Source organism: Lithobates pipiens, unplaced genomic scaffold, assembly GCF_037356315.1.
Source record: "Lithobates pipiens isolate NorthernLeopardFrog02 unplaced genomic scaffold, aLitPip1_a1.2 Scaffold_22, whole genome shotgun sequence".
In the NCBI taxonomy this organism is placed as follows: domain Eukaryota; kingdom Metazoa; phylum Chordata; class Amphibia; order Anura; family Ranidae; genus Lithobates; species Lithobates pipiens.
In genome coordinates, this window is record NW_027507784.1 from 326,117,045 (window position 1) to 326,143,049 (window position 26,005).

The window sequence follows — 26,005 nt, forward strand, 5'->3', positions numbered from 1 at the left end:
AACCCAGGTGAATACTGAACAGGTGGCAACCCTAGCAGAAAACCTGCATTTACAGCCTGTTAGTGCCGTTTCTTCACTAGTGAGCGCCGTGACTGGCGGCTCCCGCACACAAGCGCGGGAGTGATGTCATGCGGCTCCGGCCATTCACAGAGCCGGAGTTCGCGGCCCCCGGAAGGAAGAGGGGTGAAGATGGATGCGGCCTCCAGCGGGGCCATCGCAGACTTCGCTTGCAGGTAAGTGCCACATAATGGGCTAGTATTCTTTTACTTTGTAGGAAACAAAAGAGGAAGTAAAACCCATCAGGGTTTATGTTCTCTTTAAGGGGATGATGTAAACATCAGTAGTAGTGTAGCAGCGGCGGCACCACTGGCTACACATTTTTAATTTTTACTAGTTGGCCCCAAGTGGCAACTGCGTCCATTAAAGTCGATGTACTCTGGAGGCATGCAAATGTCGGTGCAAAGGTTCACATGCGTACAGCGTTAATTATATGGTCCATATGCAAGGCCGTGAATGCAGATTTTCCTAGTTTAGGTTTACACAGATAAATGCTGTAGGACAAAACACAGCAGTGTGCATGAGCCCATGACAGGAAATACTGCTGTATTCACATTGGATAATGTATGGTTGTGGATCTGTACGCGGCAAATCTGTACGCCTGTGTACAGAAGTCTTTATGCATATACAAGCTGTGACAATTTAATTCCCAGAATGCCCGCGGTTTAGCTTTATGGTGGCGAGTAATGCAGCCATTCATACTAGGTCATATTCTGACATATTCCAACTTGCACTCGCCTGGGTCACAGACCAGTTCACACGGTCTTTATGGATTAGTAGAAGAAATAACATGTGTGTGCGTTGCACTGTTGGCCGAAAATGTGCAGCCGGAGTCTCGAGCACAGAATAAAATTTTGCGCGAAAATTGGAAAACTTTATATCTGTTGCAACAGGCTTATGGTGAACATTCAATGAAGAAATGAGGGATTTTGGAATGGCATAGGAGGTTTGAGTAGGAGCAGAAAGACGTTCACAATGATGCAAGAAGTGGACAGCCAAAAACACAAAGTACGGATGCAAATGTGGACATAGTGCGAACCCTCGTACGCTCATGCTGGTGTGTTTTTTTTTTTTATCACAAGGGGATAGTTCACGGCGAGTTCATAGAACATGGTACAATAGGCAACCAATATTGTTTCTTGGAATGCTGAAAAGATAACGGGAATCTGTTTGGAGGAAAAGACCAGTACTCTGGACAGTCACATGGATTCTCCACCACGACAATGCTCCTGCACAATTTTTTTTTTTTTTTTACAGTGTATTCCAGGAATTTAATTGTCACACCAAAAAGAAAACAATAAAAAAAGGTTTCTTATTCCTGAATATAACAAAGAAAATAATTTCTAAAATATATACAGTAGTCTTTTTCAAAAGCAATTTTCGTTGGGATCTGCCCACAACCCTAGACTGGCACCTGGCTCAGCCTCATAGCAAGCCACTGAGAGCCTGAGCCAGCTGCTCCTGCACCCTCTACAGCCCAGCGCTCCATTGAGAGCAGAGCAGAGAGACGGTGCCTGACAGTCACCAGCTCTCTGCTTATGGAGCTCTGAGAACCGAGCTTTCAGCGGTCTTTGATCGCTCATTTCTCAGTCTGAGAGCAGGCGGTGGACAGAGGCAGCATAGGTTAATATGATTTAAAAAAATGCATAAAACATACTTCTCTTTTAAAGGGATAAAAAGTTGTGAGACTTCAGTCCTTTCTTTAATGAGACACATTAGGAGGCCCTATTAGTAGGTTTCAAGTTGCAACTACAGACCACATGATCTAGTGCTGTCATAATGGTGTGGTCCACCAGACATTAATGGAGACGTTGGTCCTGAGCTATACTGTAGAAATATCCTGATGTGTCTGATTGCTCATCACCCCCTCTCACCGACTAGATGTTGACTACAACATCTTATACTGACCTTCTCCTTTAAATCCTGGATCATGTTCTCCAGCCGAGCCTTGTCCTCTCGCAGTCTACTTAGTTCCAATGTGGACTGACTTTGCAGCTCGGGGTCAGTGATAGAGAAATGGTGTTCAGGAGGTCCAGGGTCCATGTCATTGCTTCCCAGAGCCATGATCTGCTCCCTCTGCATGCTGTAAGAGAAGAGTGCACATGTATGTTTGTCTGCTGGAGGGGAGAAGACCCTTCCTAAACATATATAACAGTATGGTCTACAGCCATTTCAGCCAGGATTGTTCCATCACCATATGTTGTCACTGTTCGAAGGCTGTTTGTAGCACCTCAAAATAGGCTCCATTGGAGATCTGAGGTATGTGGTCTCAAAATAACTCCTTTAGCGCTACAGCTTAAAGCCCTACTTAGATATCTATTCAGATGGACATTATACTTACAACCTCTAAATATGACGGTACAATCCAATAGGCTTCAGAGTTAAACTTGCCAAACACTACTTGAAACTAGACCAGTTCAGCCACGACCAGCTGAATTTCAATCAGTGTGGATCCTATCCAAATGATGGGCACAAGTTGATCATTTGATCGACTTCTATCAAAGAGATATTCTGGAAATGTTTTCTTTGATCAGTGGCTGCAGCCCATCAGCTGCAGTTGCTGATCAGTGTACTCTGATGGGTGTCAGAATTATGGACTCTGATGGAAGTCAGAATACAATGTCCTGGAGGTGGGGGGTTGGATTCCTCAATCCAACTCATTTTTGGCTGAATGATAAAAAACGAATGCCCCGTACACACGAGCGGACTTTTCGACATCCAAACTCCGATGGACTGAGTCCGTCAGACTATCCGATCGTGTGTGGGCTGCAACGGACTTTAGCTTCGCTAAAGTCTGACGGACTTTAGAAATGAAGCATGCTTCAAATTTTCCCGACGGAACTCCGCCGGACCCGGTCCCCTTCGAAAAATTTGCTCGTGTGTGTGCTACTCCGACGGACTAAAACCGACGCTAGGGCAGCTATTGGCTACTGTCTATGAACTTCCTACGTCGAATCCAGTCGTACGTCATCACGTTCGACTCCGTCGGAGTTTGGTGTGATGGTGTGTGGTCAAGTCCGTTCGGTCGAAAAGTCCGCCAGAACTCCGTCGGAACTCCGTCGAAACTCCGGCGGAACTCCTTTGGAGGTCTGTCAGACTTAATCCCTCTCGTGTGTACGGGGCATAACATATAATATATGTATAATCAGCCTTAGACCCAATGCACTCAGTAATCAGCACTCAGTAACAGACCTGGTCAAATAAGCCCCTTCTCTTTCTCTCTTTGCAATACAGATCTGTGTAAGGACACCTGTGCTAAGGGGTGTAGCTATTAGTCAGCTCTGTCAGCACAGACCACTGTAGTGGGAGGACAGGTAGTATAAATTTCACTGCTGAAAAGGTATCTTAAGGCCAAGTAAAAACCAGTCAAAAATCATAACATGCTACAAGGGGTATAGTGTTATAAAGGAGTACAGCCAAAGCTTGTTTGGCTATACTCCTGTGGATCACAGGAGTGCAGTTTGTTCTGCACACCTGTGACTCGTTTTCAGCAGACAGCGTGCTGAAGCTCGCTGTTGGCTGATGTCATAGAGCTGGTCTGAGCAACGGCAAGATCGTGACAATAAAGTCGGGATCTGCCCACAGCCCTAGACTGGCACCTGGCTCAGCCTCTTAGTGAGCCACTGAGAGCCTGAGCCAGCCAGTCCTGCACCCTCCGCAGCCCAGCGCTCCAATGAGAACAGAGCAGAGAGACGGTGCCTGACAGGCACCAGCTCTCTGCTTATGGAGCTCTGAGAACCGAGCTTTCAGCAGTCTTTGATCGCTCATTTCTCAATCTCAGAGCCGGCAGTGGACAGATGCAGCATATGTTATTATTATTTTTTTTTCGAAATCATACTAACATACTTTTCTTTTAAAGGGATAAAAAGTTATGAGATTTCAGTTCTTTCTTTAGACCCCTTTCATGCTGAGGGGCTTTTCAGGTGCTTTCAAGCTAAAAAAAAAAGTGCCTGAAAAGCTCCCGAAAACCTATTTCCATTAAAATCAGTGAATTCTTTCACACTGGGGCAGTTTGCTGGCAGGGCGGGGAAAAAAACGTCCCTCTCCATTGAAAGTAATGGAAAGCTCTTCAAAAGCGCCTGAAAAGCTTGTCAAAAGCGCCTGAAAAGCTCTTCAAAAGTGCTCAGCGTTTTACTGGCAGTTTAGAAGTGCCTCAGTGTACAAGGAGCCTTAATGATATTAAAACAAAACAGGGAGGTCTTATTAGTAGATTTCAAGTTGCAACTACAGACCACATGATCTAGTGCTGTCATAATGGTGTGGTCCACCAGACATTAATGGAGAAGTTGGTCCTCATCTATACTGTCTATACTGTAGAAATATCCTGATGTGTCTGATTGCCAGGGCAGGACTTAGGGTGGTGGGGGCCCCTGGGCTTGAGTCACTTTCGGGCCCTACCTTCTATACATTACCGTATTTATCAGCGTATAACACGAGCCAGCATATAACACGCACCCCAAGTTTAGGCGGGAATTTTAGGGAAAAAAACTTTTAGGAGGGAAGTTTGAGAAAAACGTACATTTAAATGCCCATCAATGCAGCCTTATCAGCATCCATTTGCAACCTTGCCCATCCATCTGCAGCCTTGTCAGTGTCATTTGCAGCCTTGTCAGTGTAGCTTTGTCATTTACAGCCTTGCCCCAGTGTCATTTGCAGCCTTGTCATTGCAGTCTTGAAGTTTAAAAATGACGCCGCCGAGATACAGAGTCCTGTGTATTTGGGCAGCTCTCGGTCCTCTCGGCAGCTCTCGGGTCCTCTCGCAGTCCCGAGCGGAGCCGAGAGTAGTGTACTCAGCTCGGCTCACAGTCACGCCCAGTCTCTGTGTTATGTCCATCATAGGTCGGGACTGGGCGTGACTGTGAGCAGAGCTGAGCCGAGTACACTCGGCTATGTATCTCGGAGGGGCACCCTATTGGGTGGGGCCCATGGGCTTGAGCCCAGTCAAGCCCAATGGTAAGTCCTGCCCTGCTGATTGCTCATCACCCCCTCTCACCGATAGGCAATGAGGAGACTCTCATGTTTTTTGACCAGATTCTGCATCCTCTTTTTGTATTGCCGGGCGGCGCTGGCGAGCTGCTCCTCTCTAGATCTGTGTGAGGCTTTCATGTCACTCAGCATGCTGTCCACATACTGTTTCAACCGAGCGGGCTCCAGCTGTGGTCTACCGGATGTACCGTTTCTCAGATTCCCATCCACGTATTCCTACAGATGGGACAAAACAAACTGTCTTTATCAATACCAGTGCTGTGTTTCCTACACATGGGAGTTACGGGATTTGGGATTTGAGCATTATCACATTAAATGAAATCCAAAGAAAAAATACCAGACTGTACCCACAAGGAACCCTGCACATCAAAAGGCAGTTATACATAGGTTGTACACAGGGCCGCCTTTAAGGCAGGGCAAAAGGGGCAGCTGTTCTGGGCCCTGTCATTGTTGTGGGGCCCAAAACAGCTGCCTCATACTTGCCAACTATCTAGGTTTAAATCCCCTTGTCCATTGAAGTTTCATTCCTGTGCTCTGTCCCAATATCTCAGTGTGAAGTGCTGGTACTAATGCTGCCCAGCTCTGCTTTATTGTTGTGTGCAGATGACTCACCTGCAGACCCTGTGTTTACATGTAAATAACCGTCATTCGTATGTAAATAGCGGCGACAATACTAAGTAAATAGCTGCGGCCAGCTGCATTGATATGCAAATAAAGGTGGCATTCCTATGTATATCATGCTCCCCTGCTGTGAGGAGGTGATGTGCTGTAACCTCTAGCAACTAATCAGTGATCTGTAATGTGTGCTGTAACCTCTAGCAACTAGTCAGTAAGCAGTAATGATATGCTGTAACTGCTGTCAACCAATCGCAATCGCTGCCTGATCTGATACAGAAAACTGATTTTAAGTCTAGCTGCTATTTATTGTACGTCTCAGAGTAAGTGGAGAGGGAAATTGCATGGGGGGGGGGCAAGAGAAATTTTGCCCAGGGTCCAATCTATATTAAAGACGGCCCTGGTTGTACAACTGGGTTGCAATGCTAATGGTCACCTTAAGGCAGATACTTACAGCCAGGTCCTGGATGTAGCGGTTGAGACGGGATCGATATTCCTCATTCAGTTCTTTTAGCTGCAGCTGGAGACGTGAGTTTTCTGCCTCGGTTTCCTTCATCTGGCTCTGGGATGTCAGGAGGACCTGGAGAAGAAACAATATGATCAATCATAATCACTGGTGTCCATGTTATGTAGATAAAAAGTCCCTCCTTGGATCTACCCATGGTCAATGAAAGTGCCTCTCATCCAATCACAGCAAAGCAGCCGTCTTGTGTGTATATATTTATAAAATTGGTTTATGAGTTGGCTGCATCCATTGTATGAGTGACTGGTACTCTTTCAGTAGTAGTCAGATAGAACTTTGGGACTGTATATTGCTTTATTGATGACTTTATTAAAGTGTACCGCCAGTAAACAACACTTATGCCAATATATAAAAATATATCTGATGACACAAACCTGCTGAAAGCAGAAAACATTCTTGCAGTGGCTGGAAGAAGGGCAATGCCTGAAAGTGTGCAGCATGGTGGGTAAGAGAATTGCGTTGCCTCTCTCTTTATACTGTTCAGCTATATAATGGTTAGGCATGGAATTTTTGCATTATTTTACTATTTACCAAGTAAAACACTTTTTTATATACTGGATATTTTTTTTAACTGTGCATTAAATTAATGAAGAAACAGCTTCTAAGCCCTTGTACACACGGAAAATGTCCGATTGGACCGTGTTGTCGGATAATCCGAACGTGTGTGGGCTCCATCGGACTGTTTCCGTCAGAATATCCGACCGAAAAAGTTTTAGAGCTGGACTATAAAATTTTCTGACAACATGATCCGATCGGACTTTGTCCGATCATTTGTAGAGAATTCCGATCGGACAAAGTGCCACACATGCTCAGATCAAATTCCTAGACCAAAGCTATTGGCTACTAGCCTGAACGTAGTCCCGTCGTAACGAATGTCATCACGTTACGAATAGGGATGAGCCGAACACCCCCCTGTTCGGTTCGCACCAGAACCTGCGAACAGACCTAAACTTTGTGTGAACTTTAGAACCCTATTAAAGTCTATGGGACTCGAACGTTCACAATCTAAAGTGCTCATTTTAAAGGGTAATATGCAAGTTACTGTGCTAAAAAGTGTTTGGGGACCCGGGTCCTGCCCCAGGGGACATGGATCAATGCAAAAAAAAGTTTTAAAAACGGCCGTTTTTTCAGGAGCAGTGATTTTAATAATGATTAAAGTGAAACAATAAAAGTGTAATATTCCTTTAAATTTCGTAGCTGGGGGGTATCTATAGTATGCCTGTGAAGGGGCGCATGTTTCTGGTGCTTAGAACTGTCGCTGCACAAAGTGTCATTTGTGCAGGAAACAAAGTCTTTTAAAATCACTTGCGGCTAAATTGTCGGGTCTCCGTAATACAGAGAACACTCAATGAGTGTTCTCTGTATTAGCCGACAATTCATTCATTCATTGATTAAAAAAAAAAAAAAAAGCGTGGGGGTTCCCCTAAATTCAATTACCAGGCCCTTCAGGTCTGACATGGATATTAAGGGGAACCCCGCATCAAATTTTTAAAAAAAATTGACGTGGGGGTCCCCCTAAAAATCCATATCAGACCCTTTATCCGAGCACGCAACCTGGCAGGCAGCAGGAAAAGAGGGGGGGACGAGAGAGCGGCCCCCCCTCCCTCCTGAACCGTACCAGGCCACATACCCTCAACATTGGGAGGATGCTTTGGGGGTCTGTGACCCCTCAAAGCACCTTGTCCCCATGTTGATAAGGACAAGGGCCTCATCCTCACAACCCTGGCCGTTGGTTGTGAGGGTCTGCGGGCGGGGGGCTTATCAGAATCTGGAAGCCCCCTTTAACAAGGGGACCCCCAGATCCCGGCCCCCCCCCTGTTTGAAATGGTAAGGGGGTACAAAAGTACCCCTACCATTTCACAAAGAAAGTGTCAAAATGGTTAAATAAGACAAACACACTTTTGAAAAATTCCTTTATTAAAAATGAAAAAAAAAAAAAAGATTCCAGCGGTGCTAATCCACTCTTGCTATCCAGCGACGGATCTCCGGGGTCCAGCGATGGATGATCATATCCAGCGACGGGGGAATCTCTCAGTCCAGCGCTGTCCATGCATCCTTCTTCTGTCTCCTCTCCGGAGACACTGCAGAGAGCACAGCGCTGACGTTTCTTATATTGGGAGGGCGGGGCCACCCGTCACCTGACCCCGCCCCTCTGACGCTGCAGAGGGAAGCCAGGGGTTCCCCAGTGACGTGTGGGTGACCCCGCCCCCTCTGATGTAACGGAAACCTGCGTTACATCAGAGGGGGCGGGGTCACCCACACGTCACTGGGGAACCCCTGGCTTCCCTCTGCAGCGTCAGAGGGGCGGGGTCAGGTGACGGGTGGCCCCGCCCTCCCAATATAAGAAACGTCAGCGCTGTGCTCTCTGCAGTGTCTCCGGAGAGGAGACAGAAGAAGGATGCATGGACAGCGCTGGACTGAGAGATTCCCCCGTCGCTGGATATGATCATCCATCGCTGGACCCCGGAGATCCGTCGCTGGATAGCAAGAATGGATTAGCACCGCTGGAATCTTTTTTTTTTTTTTTTTCATTTTTAATAAAGGAATTTTTCAAAAGTGTGTTTGTCTTATTTAACCATTTTGACACTTTCTTTGTGAAATGGTAGGGGTACTTTTGTACCCCCTTACCATTTCAAACAGGGGGGGGGCCGGGATCTGGGGGTCCCCTTGTTAAAGGGGGCTTCCAGATTCTGATAAGCCCCCCGCCCGCAGACCCTCACAACCAACGGCCAGGGTTGTGAGGATGAGGCCCTTGTCCTTATCAACATGGGGACAAGGTGCTTTGAGGGGTCACAGACCCCCAAAGCATCCTCCCAATGTTGAGGGTATGTGGCCTGGTACGGTTCAGGAGGGAGGGGGGGCCGCTCTCTCGTCCCCCCCTCTTTTCCTGCGGCCTGCCAGGTTGCGTGCTCGGATAAAGGGTCTGATATGGATTTTTAGGGGGACCCCCACGTCAATTTTTTTTTAAAATTTGATGCGGGGTTCCCCTTAATATCCATATCAGACCTGAAGGGTCTGGTATGGATATTTGGGGGGACCCCCACGTCAATTGTTTTTTAAATTTGACACGGGGTTCCCCTTAATATCCATGTCAGACCTGAAGGGCCTGGTAATTGAATTTAGGGGAACCCCCAGGCTTTTTTTTTTTTTTTTTTTTTTTAATCAATGAATGAATGAATTGTCGGCTAATACAGAGAACACTCATTGAGTGTTCTCTGTATTACGGAGACCCGACAATTTAGCCGCAAGTGATTTTAAATGACTTTTTTTCCTGCACAAATGACACTTTGTGCAGCGACAGTTCTAAGCACCAGAAACATGCGCCCCTTCACAGGCATACTATAGATACCCCCCAGCTACGAAATTTAAAGGAATATTACACTTTTATTGTTTCACTTTAATCATTATTAAAATCACTGCTCCTGAAAAAACGGCCGTTTTTAAAACTTTTTTTTGCATTGATCCATGTCCCCTGGGGCAGGACCCGGGTCCCCAAACACTTTTTAGGACAGTAATCTGCATATTACCCTTTAAAATGAGCACTTTAGATTTCTCCCATAGACTTGTATAGGGTGTTCCGGCTTTTCGAATTTGCTGCGAACAGCCCAAATTGTTCACTGTTCGCTGAACAGGCGAACAGGCAATGTTCGAGTAGAACATGAGTTCGACTCGAACTCGAAGCTCATCCCTAGTTACGAACTATCATATTTTCCGTCAACTTTGTCCGACCGTGTGTATGCAACACAAGCTTCGGTCAAAATCCAATGGATTTTGTTGTCGGAATGTCCGACCGTGTGTACAAGGGCTTAGATTTGTACCAAATAGGTGTACACCAATAATATAACAACAGCCATATGGTTGCCCCATCCTTAACTCCTCAACATATCCCTTAAAATAAACTGGGACAACTATAATTCTAACATCCGCTTGGTGCAAAGAGCAGAAAGAGTAATGCCGCGTACACACGAGCGGACTTTTCAACATCCAAGGTCCGACGGACTGATTCCGTCAGACTATTCGATCGTGTGTGGGCTGCAACGGACTTTTGATTCACAAAAGTCTGACGGACTTTAGAATATGGAACATGCTTCAAATTTTTCCGACGGAACTCCGCCGGACCCGGTCCCTTCGAAAAATTCGCTCGTGTGTATGCTATTCCGACGGACTAAAACCGACGCTAGGGCAGCTATTGGCTACTGGCTATGAACTTCCTTATTCGAGTCCAGTCGTACGTCATCACGTTCGAATCCGTCGGAGTTTAGTGTGATTGTGTGTGGCCAAGTCCGCTCATTCAGAAAGTCCGTCAGAACTCCGGCGGAACTCCTTCGGAAGTCTGTCGGACATAAGTCCTCTCATGTGTACGGGGCTTTAGGGTCTGTTTCAACGTTCTTATCTTCCCATATGAGTAAATAGATATGCAAAAGCAGAAGGTCAGATGAACATCAGAAGGTCAACTGCAAGTCAAATGCACTTGTCAGTGCCTGTGGATTTCATCAAGTTAACAAACTGACATATTCTCCATACAGACTGGGTCTTATACACACGGCCGGACTTTTCGACAGCAAAGGTCAGACGAAACAAATCTGTCGGACAATTCGATCGTGTGTGGGCTTCATCGGATCTTTGCTGACGAAAAATCAGACGGACTTTAGATTTAGAACATGTTTCAAATCTTTCCGACGGACTCGAGTACGGTTGAAAAATCAGTTCGTCTGTATACTAGTCCAACGGACGAAAACCGATGCTAGGGCAGCTATTGGCTACTGGCTATGAACTTCCTTATTCTAGTCCGGTCGTACGTCATCACGGTCGAATCCGTTGGACTTTGGTGTGATTGTGTGTGGCCAAGTCCGTTAGTTCGGAAAGCCAGTCGGAAGTCCGCCGAAATTCTGTCAGGAAGACCGTCGGACCTAGTCTGCCGGAAAGTCCGGTCGTGTGTACACGGCATTAGAAGGTATGTTTCTTGCATTTAGGACAGGACACTTACCGCTGATTGTTCAGCCATCTTGTGCTGGGTGTTGCGGATCGCCCTTTTTGCTTCCTGTAGCTCCTTACCCATCGCTACCCTGTTGGTGGATTGGTTAGAGTTAGCTTAAATTATATGTACAGGCTAATTTGTGTTTTAACACATGAAATATCAAAGAACATCAAAGAAATTGTGAGGAGTATAACAATTTCAACCAATGGCTAGTCAAAATCAGCAGTCATGCCAACTGAAATCCACTTCACTCCAATGTGATATTTGTTGGCCACGCTCAAAGGCAGACATTATTTTTGCAGACTGTGCAACCAACACGAGGGTCTTCCGGGATTTAAGAGGCCGGGTTACACTTGACGTTGGTCAGATGAATGCTGGAGCCCTCTCATGCTGTCTTTTAGACTTGGCCATTGCGTATTTACAGGTGGACAGGCTATGCCATATCTATGCCCCAGGTTTGCAATATCTAAGTAATCATTAATACGTAGAGACAAGTCTCGATTAATATGGCACCACATCAATATCAAAATTCGAACAAAAAAGAAGGAAAAAGTAAAGGACTTTAAAGGTTGCCCTAAAAACAAAAAACAAAAAACTAACAAATGAAGCAAAACTAGAACCGTAAAAAATGTATATAAACGTTTATTTTATATCATCATAAAAAAACGTAAAAACATGTACAAATTTCATGAGGCTATCTAACCTTCCTAAATTTCCCAACTGGCTAAGTATAGCACTCTGTCTGCAAAAAGACTCTCATTAATGACCTGAATCTGCTAAATCTAATCTAATCTAAATCTAATATCTAAAAGGGGCCTATTTAAAATATGAATTAAAATTACATATATGGTTATTACTTACAGCGCCTTGAAAAAACATTCATACGTCTTGAAAGTTTCCACATTGTCATGTTACAACCAAAAACTTAAATGTATTTTATTGGGATTTTATGTAATAGATCAACACAAAGTGGCACATACAGTGCCTTGCGAAAGTATTCGGCCCCCTTGAACTTTTCAACCTTTTGTCACATTTCAGGCTTCAAACATTTTGTGAAGAATCACCAACAAGTGGGACACAATTGTGAAGTGGAAGGAAAATTCTAATTGGTTTCAACATATTTTACAAATAAATATGTGATAAGTGTGGAGTACATTTACTGTATATTCAGCCCCCCGGAGTCAATACTTTGTAGAACCGCCTTTCTCTGCAATTACAGCTGCAAGTCTTTTTGGGGATGTCTCTACCAGCTTTGGGCATCTAGAGAGTGAACATTTTTGCCCATTCTTCTAAAGGCCAGGTTTGTGGAGTACACGACTAATGCCGCGTACACATGATCGTACATTCCGACAACAAAATTCTGGATTTATTTCTCACGGATGTTGTCTCAAACTTGTCTTGCATACACACGGTCGCACAAATGTTGTTGGAAATTCCGATCGGCAAGTACGCGGTGACGTACGACGAGCCGAGAAAAATTAAGTTCAATAGCCAGTGCGGCTCTTCTGCTTGATTCCGAACATATGTGGACTTTTGTGTGTCGGAATTTTGTACACACGTTTGGAATTTATGAATTTACGGATTTACGGATTTTGTTGTCGTAAAATTTGAGATCCAGCTCTCAAATTTTTGTTGTTACAAATTCCAACAGAAAATGTCTGATGGAGCCTACACACGGTCAGAAATTCCGACAACAAGCTCACATCGAACATTTGTTGTCAGAAATTCCGACTGTGTGTACGCGGCATAATAGTTGTCCTGTGGACAGATTCTCCCACCTGAGCTGTGGATCTCTGCAGCCCCTCCAGAGTTACCATGGACCTCTTGGCTGCTTCTCTAATGAATGTTCTCCTTGCCCCTCTGGCCTAAGTCTGCAAATGTTTATGCATAAATGTGAGTACCCTTTAATGGTGACACAGAATTTACAGTCATAAATTTCCTCATGTTTACAAATATATTTTTTGTATAAATTGCAATATTTTTTTTGTATTCGGGATTGTTCATTGTTTTTATATGACGTATGCTGATCCCCGGAGAAAGCCATCTGACGAAACGCGTAGAGCTCCACATCTGTGATGACATGCAGATTCCCGCACCTGGCCCCTTCTGTGTAGACCCCTCACTTACTCTAACAATAAATTGATCGGGCCATTCGGCACAGGGTTTTTTTGCATGCGGAGTGCTATACATAGCCACTTGATAATGTAGGAAGGATATCTTCATGCAATTTGTACATTTTATTATGTTTTTTTTTTAATGGAATAAACATTTGTTACATTTTATACGGTTCTAGTTTCCTTCATTGGGGTTATTTATGGCAACTTTGAAAACCCTTTACTTATTCCTTCTTTTTTTTTTAAGTGATGTTGGGCAGCGAGCACCCCCTGCCTAATTGTCACTGATACATACAAGACACATACATTTCCTTGTGGTATCATTTGGATATTATGGGCTGTGAGGGAGTTCAGTGCACGCAAGGGCTATTTATTCTTCACCTGCACCTATCTGCATATACACCATGAATACTTGTCATTAACTGATTTGGGTGGGACCAAAAGTAGTTTTCACCATTTACTGACAATGTCTGCCCCTGTTCACAATAAAGCCCAATTAAACTTTCAGTTTAAATCAGTTACACACTTTCCAGATGCATAAATACAAAAGGCGTTCAAAGTCTTACATTTCATTGTCTTTAGAAAGCAGCCTCAGCCCGAGTAGCAAATGCTCTCCCCCGCCAACATACTGCAAAGGAGTCTTGTGCTCTGTGTGGAAGCAGTAGTCTCTCTGCAGAGGTCAGACATGCCCCCTGCTGAATCAGAGCTAGAGAACTCCAACAGCAGAGAGCATGAATACAGAACTATAGGTGATAGACTGCTTTGCAATTTCCACACAGAAAAGAAAAGAAAGTTTGATCACTCCACCAAATTGCCACATGTATGGTCAGTGTATGGGGTGCATAGCCCTCCATAGGGGGCTGGATGGGACTCATAAGTTCACAAGTAAGACTTACACTCTTTCCTCCAGCTTCTGTTGCTGAGTGTTGTGGATCTTCTTCATGCTCTGAAGCTCCTCCTTGATTTCGTTTTGATTCCCGAAAAGCTGTAATAAAATAATCACTGGGGTAATGGTAGCAAAGTGTAGCATTTATTAAAAGGAGCTGCAGTTAGTTACATAAAAAGAAATTAAAGGTTAGCTACTACAAATACTATAGCTGCTGACTTTTAATATACATACACTTACCAGTCCAAGGATCCAGCGCTGTCATCGTCCATGCTGGTTCTTCACCGGTGTTCGGGTCCCCGGCACCACCATCTTGCTTATGGGAAGCCAACACTGACTTCCTGGTGTTTCACAGCCAGCTTCCCACTGTGCATCCATGCAACACTTCGCTTTATGAATGGCCCAGCAGTCTCCTGGGACATGTGTCCTGGGAGGTTTCGGTTGGGGATCAGGGTGGTTGGGATGAAAAGATGAAAACTGACCACACAAGAACAGATCCCCTTCTGTGCTTTTTGTGGTCAGTTTAGAAGAAAGATGACTTGCAGGAGCAACCGGGTACTCGGATGGGAGACGTACATGAAAAGAGGCTATCATTTATAAAATACACATATAGAAAAAAAATATTTAGGGTAACATACACTTTAGGTTCTACCTCCATATTATCACCTTCCTGTTAACCTTATACATACAGTATATACCAGGGATATGCAATTAGCAGATCTCCAGCTGTTGCAAAACTACAAGTCCCATTATGCCTCTGCCTCTGGGTGTCATGCTTGTGGCTGTCAGAGTCTTGCTATACCTCATGGGACTTGTAGTTCTGCAACAGCTGGAGGTCCGCTAATTGCATATCCCTGGTATATAATGTGTATGGCAGCATGGAGGTTAGCCTTAGTCCGTGCTGCCATATACTGTATATACGTCGCTCTTTAGTGCTCAATCAGGCACCTCCAGCACTATGACCGCACTGCCAGTGACAGCTCCAGGTCACAAAGTAACGTTTCAAAGCAGGTGAGATAGGCTACCAATCTCGAGATCACTGTGACAGCCAATCATTGAGTTTCCATGTTAGCTGATTACCTAGTTTAAGAATTGGAGTGGATGGGTATTTGCCTCTATTGGTGTTTTCAGTATTTACAATTGTATCCTACATTTCCATTGGTCAATGATTGGTATTTGCAGGAAAATCAAACCAACTGGGCAATATAAAAATATTTCAAAAGCAGCTTACACTTCTCTCTAGTTTTCTCCTTTCATGTTCAGAGGCAACAAGTTCTTCAGGCTAAAAAAAATAAAAATATAACATGATACAGTACATATCTAAAAACATTTCCATAGTATATTCAGATAGTACAGTGGTGTCCGAACTGTTGCCCTTTGTTTGCTTTTATCCTACCCTTGGGGCACTATTCAATCCACTGATATCAGAAAAAGGTTGCATAATTTCCATGTCCGCTAGTACAAGTGAAGGGGCACAATTCATCCCAATGGGGCCCAAAGACCCCAATGATGGAGCATGAATCCTCCCAATGACACCAACTATGGGACACAATCCCTCCTAATAACACCAATGATGAGACACAATCCCTTCCACTGACACCAACAATGGGGCACAATTCTGCCCACTGGCACTAAAGATGGGGCATTGTTTTTTCCTGCTGATATCAGAAACTTTTCTACTCCCAATGGCCACAGTCTGGCCCCGCTAACATCTGAAGAACAGTAAACTGGCCCCTTGTTTAGAAAGTTTGGAGACCCCTGATATAGTATATTCATAGTATAATAAGTTACATAATTAAGTATTAATTCCAGGCATGACTACTTTTGCATAGTTACATTGGTCTAGCTTCGAACAATGAAAGAATACGTTGGTCCAGGTGGAGAGAGCAGGGCAGTGACATCACAAGCTCCACCTTGTCCAATCAGAGGACACTTTGCATTCTTTAAGAAAGATATAAGGCATTCTGTGCATGGTGCCCATGCCGAGCAAGCACCCCCCCTGTGTTCACTATGCAGCAGGGCAGCTGCTTGGCAATGGGCCTGAAAGACAATCCCTGGAAACAGCAAAGACTATTCTCTTCTTCCATGGCTGTCCCACTGATATGACATATGCATATTTACATTTGTTCAAACTGGACCATAAAAGCCTTTAAAAGACCAAAAAGGGAACAAATGAACGATGTTAGTTTGAAGGATTTGCATTTGCTTTAAATGAAATCTCTTGGCCGGTATATGAAAAGCAAAATTGTTTCACTGTGAATTAGGCAGTACTAACTATTATGTGCCATACCAGGCTCTGGTTCCTTTACCTTGATCTTACGTGCCGACAGGCGGTCCACCATTGCCCGAACCCTGTCCAGCTCTGCGGTTGCCTCATTGACAAGAGCCCGAGACTGGGAGTAGTTCTCCTCTTTTTCCCTCTTCACCAGGTTAAGGAGCTCCATACTCAACTCGTCATTTTTGGCCACCTGTAGGAATAGACATGTAGTCTTAGCCAACAGCCTAACCCAAGGCATCTAATCCTCTTTGAGTTTACAAAATCCAGAAGACTGAATAATGAATTCTCACTGCTTGCTATCGGTTACTGCACTCAGCACTTTGTCTTGACGAATAAGGCTGATAAATTGACATAGGGATCTGGGGAGGAAGGTAAAGGGTGGATAAGGTCATTTGATGTCAGCAAAGGATCAGAGGAGCAAAGTTCAGAGTGGGCAAAATAAAGACTCCATTAAAGTGATCCTGTCATGTTAGCAGTATGGGGCTGCCATTGTTGACCTCCATCTGAAATTAGAATGTGTCTGGAATTAATAATGTTTGGGCATGCTGGTGGTAATGAGTGTTTCAAATTCCTATTTTTTCTACTTGATCCAAGTCAGAATCTCAAGAAGCAGTGAACAGAATGACAGCCAGTCAACTAGCAGCCTTCCTGATCCTCTCATGACAGATCTCCATTCAGCAGTGTTTGCGTATGAAAATCCAATATGAAAAAATTATCCATTATCGTTTTAGAAGAACCGTCTGTGGGAAATATGTGGAGTTTATGGTGCTGTTGCACCTCCAACCTTCATGTACTAGGGGCCATAATGTGAAGTTTAGCCTTATGTGTGTGACTATTTTTGCTCCTTAACTCTTACAGATGCAATGCATGGTATCAAAGAGGCTGGGTACCAATACAAAATTTTAAAATACAGGTGTTAATTGGTTGTATTCAGTAATAGCAGCTTCTATTTTTTAAATGATACCCTGATTTTCCATAGTTCTTCCTTCCCTATGGACTAAGACATTGTAATGCCAGGATAAGAAGATGGAAATGAATTAGCGGTTCTTTTCAAAGTCTTGTCAGTTTTATTAGTGCATTCTGTACTCCATGTTTTTTCGCCTACAGAAATCTTCTTACCTCTCTTTCATGCTCCTTGCTCAGGGCCAGGTAGTTGCTCTTCAGGACTATGTACTCATCGGCCAGCTCCTTGCGATTGATCTCCACCGAATGTAGACGTTCATTCACAGCCTCGTACTCACCAGTCAACTTCTCCTTCTGAAGCTCCAAAGTCATCAGCCGGTTCTCCAGTGCCAGGACCTAGGGGGGAGATCAAAACATCCCAAACGGTTTAAAGTGGAAGTTGAAGTGGACTTAGGTGTTCTTCCCATTAGGCATTTGAAAATCAGCTTACCGTGTTCTTCAGTTCAAAGGTTTCGGCCTCATAATGTTCCCTTATCTTGTTGGTCTCTATCTGAAGTTCAATCAGCTCCTTCGAAATCTACAAAAATGAAATATGATATTGAAAGATGACGGAGAGTCAAAAAAATCTGCGCCGTAACGAACATGGTTGTTTTATGGGTATTGGATTTGGCTGCAAATTACTTAACACATTTAAAAGCCAAAATTACTACTCCCCAAAAAGATATCCTAAACCTCAATCTAAACCTAACCCTTAAATTCACTCTAAAACTAACCCTTCATTTCAAGCTAACCTTGAACCTAACCCCTAAAGGAAAAGCTGTACTGTGGAGGTCTATCAGAATGAAGAAATGGAGCCTGAAAATGTTCACTTAACCAGAACAAATCTGGTAATTTTTAAAGCCCAACTCAAACTAGATTTTTTATTTTACTTTTGGAAAAGATTCAACTTTGGAAATCGTCAGAAGTTCTCTTACTGTCACACCAGTAAAAGAAATGAGGGGAATCCCCTCTTCACAATTATACGAAAGTAGGGACAGCAATAAAACCCAATCAATGTTCTAACCCAGCGGTCTGCAAACTGTGGTCCTTTGCATGTCTTTATCTGTCCCTTGGGGCACTATTCCATTCACTGACAAGAACAATGGGGCACTATTCCTCCAACTGATACCGCCAAGAGGGCACAATTCCTTCCATTGACAACAACGATATGGTGCAATTCCTTCCACTGACACCAACAAAGGGGCACAATTCTTTCCATTGACACCAAAGATGAGGCACAATTCCTTCCAGTGACACCAACGATGGGGCACTAGTCCTCCCACTGACACCAATGATATGGCATTGTTTTCTCCCACTGGATACCAGGACATTTTCTATTCCAAATGGCTGCCCCCCTAAGGTCTGAAAGAATTAACTGGCCCTTTGTTTAGAAAGTTTGGAGACTACTGTTCTAACCTCTCTCAATTGCACTAAAAATGTTTTTTTTTTTTTATTGCGTATGTTCCCAACATTGACATTTACCACTTTATACCCATCTGATTTCCTGGTACTGAGACAGGAAGTGACAGGAAATCTCTTCAATAGGGACATGGATATCAATAAAAGCCCAACAGAAGTTTTAAACCTTCCCCACTCTAGCCAAAACAAAATGAAAATTACTTTCTGAGGTATGACTTGAACCAGTTAAACGTTCTACACTCAGAGCACAGGACTTTTTATGTTAGACTCCTTCAGATAGAAATTTTGAGAATAGACAAGTGAGTATCTTGAAACAAACTGAGCTTGCCAGGTACTACACTTGTCTGGGACCGTCTGGTGGTCCAGGCTCTTTCTGACCATCCTTCCTAGATCCTGCCTACTACTTTTGTTGGCACTGAACCTCCGAGAAACTCCATTATGTCCAGTAACCTGCAGTAGACATCACAAGCCACAAAACAGGTAGTTGATAACAACACGTGGTGCACCAGTCGCTGGATAGTGACCTCCTATCACACAAGGTCCCATGATGAATCACATTTATACCTTCAGCTTTTCTTCCTCACTAAAGACCAGCCTGGAGGACAGATCCGTCTTGGAGCCAGCCAATTTCCCCATCTTATCCTGCAGCTCGTTCAGCTTGGCATATAATCTCTCATTGCGATCCAACAGCTGTACCTGAAGAGGGAAAGACAGACAATACTATGAATAAATATCGACAAACTGTACAGATAAGCAGTGCTGAGTACACTACTATCATACCGAGCCTAGAGCAGTGGTCTCCAAACTGTGGCCCACAGGCCAGATTTGGCCCTTTGCTTGTCTTTATCTGGCCTTTTGGTCACTACTAATCCTCCAACTGATATGAGACATTACTCCTCACTATCAACAAGGTTGAAGCACCATTCCTTCCACTGACATCAGTAGTGGGGCATTATTCCTCCCACTGACACCAAGGATAGGGCACTATTACTTCCCTTGACACCAATGATTGAGCGCTATTCCTCCCTCTTCCTACTAACCAAAAATGCTTTGTAATTTATTTACTCCTACTGACCACCAAGCCTAAGGAATTGTTTACTCCCATTGATGTTGGGGCATTTCCTACTTGCAGTAAACTGGCCCTTTGGTTAGGTCTGATTCACACCTATGCAGATTGCAGTTTGCATGTGCATTTTGCGTTTTTCAATACATGCTTTTGATCCTTTGAAGTCTATGGAACCAAAAACCTGAAAAAAGTCCCTGGACCTTTCCATAAAATGCACAGATGTGAACTACATCCATAGGAGACCATGTTAAATGGACTGTAGTGTGTTCCTGCAAAACTGGAACTGCACAAAAATGCATAGGTGTGAACCAGGCCTTAGAAAGTTTGGGGACCCCTGGCCTAGAGCAACCTATAATTGTGTTGTAAGTAAGGTTTTTACTTGGAGGTTTCATAGGGCTGATTGTTTCCCCCACCCATGCTCCTCCATACCTGTAAGTACCATTATATTTCCAGCTTTTTTGGTGGCCGAACGGAGCAGTAGGGGACCAAAGAATAGGTGAATATAAGTTGCTAGGTGATTGGGCCTGGGACAAGTTTGAAGTGGTATACCAGTTTGTCTAAAGAATAGTTAGAAGTTCTTCAGTTTGTCTTGCTGTGTTGAGATTTTATCTCAGTTCTTGTCTTAGCAACCACATAAGACATAAGGGGAAATCTACCTAATGGGGTCACAGACAGTCTAGGGATGAGCTTGGAGTTCGAGAGGAACGTAAATTCGACTCCAACACCTGGTGTTCACCGTTCACCAAAGAGCAAAATTATGCCCACTTCTTATGCCGTATAAGTGAATGCAACCATGACCATGAGGCCTTAAGCCGCGTACACACGGGCGGACTGTATGGCCAACTTAGTCCGTCAGACAATCCGACGGACAGTCCGTCCTACTTTCGAATGAACGGACTTGACCACACACGGATGCACAAACAGTCCGTCGAAAGCTTGCGCGATGACGTGTACAGCACGTACGACGGGACTAGAAATAGGACGTCGAATACACAGCAATGCAACCTTTCGCCGTGTAAATCCTTTCTGAGCATGCGCCATACTTAGCCCGTCGAACTAGCCTACTCACGAGCGGATTGTCCGCTGAAACCAAAGTATGACGGACAATATTACGGAAATTCCGAAATACTTAGCCTGCCAGACTGCACGCTGAAAAAGTCCACTGAAGCCCACACACGAGCGGACTGTCCACTGAAATGTGTTTCGACGGACTAAGTTGGCCAGACAGTCCGCCCGTGTGTACGCGGCTTAAGACTATATGTCTAGGCAGAAAATATGCCAAAAAATCTGGTTGTTTTCCTAAGGATGGGGAATTGGGGTGTACAGCTGGCCATAGTGAATGGATGTACACACCTGTACACCTGAGCATTACCCATGTGCGATTCGTTTTGAATTGAAGTTCAGACTGAATTTTTGTTGTTCCTAAGATACGAATGCAGTGGCGGCTTGTCCATAAGGGGCACAGGGATGCCGCCCCTCTAGTTTGCATAATAAAATATTAAAAGGATTTATTTTTAAATAACTGATACTATGACTAACATTTTTTAACATCTTAACATTAACAAATGTTTGTCATTTTATCATTTATTTAAAAATCAATCATTATGTGTGTGGCTGTGCACTGTGTGGGGCCCGGACTAATAGGTTTCTACTAGGTCCATCATTTTTTACAAGCACGTGATAAGAGCCTGAAGGCTCTAATTGGCTCGTTTTATGTTGTCCTCAGTGGCGCAGAGCACTGCGTCCTGAACCCTCCCACTGTGTGGTATTAGCAAATCATTACTCGCCATCAGTTTCTGCTTTCTCATCCTGACCAATCAGGACAGGAGGCTGAAGATTTAGAACCCGTAAAGAAGACCGGGCTAGCACGCAAGCCGCAGCGCCGGATATCTGTGACTGCTGCAGGGCTCCATTTGTAGGACGAGTGCAGACCTGGATGGGGTTTGTTCGCCCCCCCCCCCCCCCCCCCCAAATTGTTTAGCACCACTCACCACTGTTCAAAGGTATCGGAATCTCTGAATCCCAATTGTAATGAATTTTAACTGATCCGAAATAAATTATAATGAAACAACAAATTCATTGGTATTCATTTGTTTCATTTGTTTGTGTATATTCAATAATATGTGTCTCACTCTGTATTGTTAAGATAGGCCAAAGCCAAAGTTGAAAAACATCAATGTCGCATCAAAGTCGCAAGCAAGTCGCAAGCAAGTCGCCAGGAAATAACATAACAACATAACAAATTAGTCTGAATCTTCCGAAATAACTTCCAAAATTACAAATTGTTTCGGAACCACAAGTATATGAAACGAATCCGAATATACACAAAAAATTCCAAAAACAAATCATGAACATAACGAATATGATGAGAACAAATTACTGACTTAACTAATTATTCCAAAACAATTTTTTTCATCCTGCACATCTCTAGTGAGAACGTAAATACAATGTAATTTACTGAATGCAGAAGTGTCACATTTGGGAAATTCTGCTGTAGGCTCATGTACAGGTAAGTGGCCATGCAGGAAGTATTCGCATATACACAAGTACAGGGGTGTACAGCCATTCACTATATGAACACACCACTCTCAGCTACGTAAAAAAACAAAAAACAAAAAAAAGCTAGTTTTTTGTTTTTTTGTTTTTCTGTTTTTTTTTACGCTAAGCACATCTTATGCTTAACTATGTCTGTGTGCATGAGGACTAGAACATTTACAAAAGTTTTTTTGTATATTTAGTTTTAATAATATATGGAAATGGCTCCATTCACACCTATGCAGAATCAACAGAGCATTTTGGTGCATTGCACTTAGAACAGCCTAATTATTTCAATGGGCTTCCCTGCGAAAATCCAAGGAAGAAGTGCAAGACCCTTTTTTAAAATTTATTGTGCAGCACCAAAATTCATGCTACTTTGTTACTGTGCATTTTGTGTGTGATTTTATGTGTATGTTATCAAAGTGTTCTGGGGTGCAGGAGCAGCTGGTTCATTAGGGGCGCAGGGGCACCGCACCCCTGCAGGGCACCAGACTCATGTGTTTGTATGAGTTTTTTTTTTTTTTTGCAAGCACATGATTAGAGCTGGAGGCTCTAATTGGTTTGAAAAAGATTGGGCTCGGGGGGGAAATTATAGCAAATTAATATTATTAATATTCGCTGTTGTCTTCCGCCTTATCCTCCTGGCCTATCAGGACAGGAGGCAGATTGGGTTGGCCAGGAGGAGAAGTGCCCGGGACAGTAACTATGGAGGGGCCGAGTGCTGGGGTCAGTCACCATGGAGGGGTCGAGTGATGGGGACAGTCACCATGGAGGGGCCGAGTGCTGGGGACAGTCACCATGGAGGGGCCGAGTGCTGGGGACAGTCACCATGGAGGGGCCGAGTGCTGTGGACAGTCACCATGGAGGGGCCTAGTGCTGAGGACAATCACCATGGTGGGGCCTAGTGCTGGGGGCAGTCACCATGGAGGGGCCGAGTGCTGGGGACAGTCACCATGGAGGGGCCGAGTGCTGGGGAGAGTCACCATGGAGGGGCCGAGTGCTGGGGACAGTCACCATGGAGGGGCCAAGTGCTGGGGACAGTCACCATGGAGTGGCCAAGTGCTGTGGACAGTCACCATGGAGGGGCCAAGTGCTGTGGACAGTCACCATGGAGGGGCCTAGTGCTGGGGACTGTCACCATGGAGGGGCCGAGTTCTGGGGACAGTCACCATGGAGGGGCCGAGTGCTGGGGACAGTCACCATGGAGGGGCAGAGTGCTGGGGACAGTCACCATGGAGGGGCCGATTGCTGGGACCATTATCATGGAAGGCCCGAGTGCTAGGGACTGTCATCATGGAAGGCCTGAGTGCCAGGGATGGTCATCGTGGAGGAGCCGAGTGTCGGGACAGTCACCATGAAGGGGTTGATTGCTGAGGACCATCACCATGGAGGGACTTAGTGCCGAGGTTGTCACCCTGGAGGGGTGAGGGTGGGGGACCATCACTGGCGGTCATTGACTTGCATGTCCTCATACATTATGATCTGCTCTCAGGGCATCTCCTACTCTATGGGGAGGGGATAACAGGGTGATAGGTAGCTCCCATGTGAATACAAAATAATAATATAAAATATAAATAAATACAACAAAATTGTTTCATTAATAAAAATACATAAAGACAAGAAAATAGGGAAGGACATGAAAGGAGGTAACAGGGTGCTAGTAATCTCCTATAGGAATGCAAATTAATATAAAAACATAAACATGTAAAAAGTTACAACAAAAAAGTTTGCTTAATGTAAGTACATAAAAGACAACAAAATAGGGAAGGAAAGGGGAGGGGGGTAACAGGGTGATAGGGTGACCTCCTGTAATGCATTTTTATATTTTTATATTATTATTTGGTATTCACATAGGAGGTAACTATCACCCTGTTACCCCCTTCCCTATTTTGTTGTCTTTTATGTATTTATATACATAGCTACCTCCTGTAATACATTTTTACATTATTATTTGGTTTTCACATAGGAGGTAACTATTACCCTGTTACCCTCTCCCCTTTCTTCCCCTATTTTGTTGTCTTTTATGTATTTACCGTATAATGCATTTTTATATTTTTATATTATTTGGTATTCACATAGGAGGTAACTATCACCCTGTTACCCCTCCCCTTCCCTTCCCTCCCCTATTTTGTTGTCTTTTATGTATTTAATGTATAAATAGATAAAAAAAAAAAAAACTAAAAAAACTGTTTCATTAAAAAAATATGCAGAAAAGACAACAAAGTAGGGGAGAGAAAGGGACAACAGGGTGATAGGTAGGTCCCATGTGAATACCAAACAATAATATAAAATATAAATAGGATGCAACACAATTGTTTAATTAATAAAAATACATAAAGGCAACAAAATAGGGAAGGGAATGAAAGGAGGTAACAGGGTGATGGTAATCTCCTATGGGAATACCAATTAATATAAAAACATAAGCATGTAAAATGTTACAACAAAGTAGTTTTCCTAATATAAATACAAAAAGACAACAAGAACAGTATACAGTAAGGGCCGGTTCACACTGCAGGCGATGCGAGGCGACTCCGACTTGCCTCGCCGCGACCTGCCGCGACCTCAGCGGCAACTTGCAGATGACTTCTGTATAGAAGTCAATGCAAGTCGCCCCCAGGTCGCCCAGAAGTAGTACAGGAACCTTTTTTCTGAGTCGGAGCGACTCGAGTCGCTCCTCTCAGAACGGTTCCATTGTACAGAACGGGGGCGACTTGCGAGAGCACGGCGAGGCGAGTCGTGTCGCCTCGCATCGCCCGCAGTGTGAACCGGCTCTAACCCTGTAATACATTGTATAATACTTTGTGATCTTCCAGGACAATGTTGCAGTTTGGAGACTCCTCAGAAGGGAAAATATTCCAAAAAGTTGCCCCCTGTGTGTCTTTTTTTTTATGGTCTACTCACATTTTCATTGTTCAGCTGTCTGACTTGGTCCTTCAGAGGGAAGTCGCTGTCTTGCGAGGCGTCCATGAGTATAGGAGAGGGGAAAATCTGACAGTTTAGGAACAATTCACCTGGGGCAGATCTGTTTACTGTAGAGGAAGGGGTTGCTATGGAGGCTTCTCTGGCATGTGTGACTCCCAGCAGACAGGGAGGGACAATGGCTGGAAGAGCGACTCAGCGTCACACTGCAGGGTGTAATGGTACAGTGTAATGCCCCATACACACGATCAGAAAATCGGAGAAAAAATATCACTTTCGGAGCGACCGTGCGATAATCTGACCATTAGTACGTTTTCGAGATTTGATCATCACAGACAGTTCATCTTAAACTATCCGAAAACTTTTCTCACACGATACCAGATTAAGTGAAGATTTTTGTTTAATTAGTACAGTTTTCGTTTGAAGAAAAAAATAAAGAGCAAGACCACGCATGCTCAGAATCTAAAGAATACATTACAATAAAATACAATAAATTACATCACTTCCGAAGTTGTATTCTGCCGTATGAAAATTTTTCGGAACTTTAGCGTCCTCTTCATTTTCAATATGTAACTAACATGCAAAAAAATAAAAATGATCATTGCTATCGTGTATGAGGCTTAACACTGGCCACATGCTTTGCAGTCAGGATTGCCAGCTGGTTGGTAATGGTAAAACCAGAAA

The 26,005-nt window shown here is 44.0% G+C and overlaps 1 protein-coding gene across 2 annotated transcripts in view; it reads right to left on the reverse strand.

Moving 5' to 3' along the window:
• The window catches only part of CCDC78 (coiled-coil domain containing 78), a 32,841-nt gene extending 7,373 nt beyond the window's left edge, over positions 1-25,468 (reverse strand). For both annotated transcript variants that reach the window (XR_013261925.1, XM_077449565.1), the window contains exons 1-11: positions 25,304-25,468; positions 19,363-19,494; positions 17,831-17,917; positions 17,557-17,736; positions 16,469-16,627; positions 15,391-15,441; positions 14,170-14,258; positions 11,169-11,247; positions 6,113-6,238; positions 5,051-5,259; positions 1,966-2,140 (exon numbers count right to left, since the gene is read on the reverse strand). Coding sequence is in view for 1 of the 2 variants with exons in the window: in XM_077449565.1 (XP_077305691.1) it covers positions 1,966-2,140; positions 5,051-5,259; positions 6,113-6,238; positions 11,169-11,247; positions 14,170-14,258; positions 15,391-15,441; positions 16,469-16,627; positions 17,557-17,736; positions 17,831-17,917; positions 19,363-19,494; positions 25,304-25,369 (1,353 nt within the window). In the remaining variant the exon portion in view is untranslated. The remainder of the gene's footprint in view (positions 1-1,965; positions 2,141-5,050; positions 5,260-6,112; positions 6,239-11,168; positions 11,248-14,169; positions 14,259-15,390; positions 15,442-16,468; positions 16,628-17,556; positions 17,737-17,830; positions 17,918-19,362; positions 19,495-25,303) is intronic.
• Between the last annotated feature and the right edge of the window lie 537 nt (positions 25,469-26,005).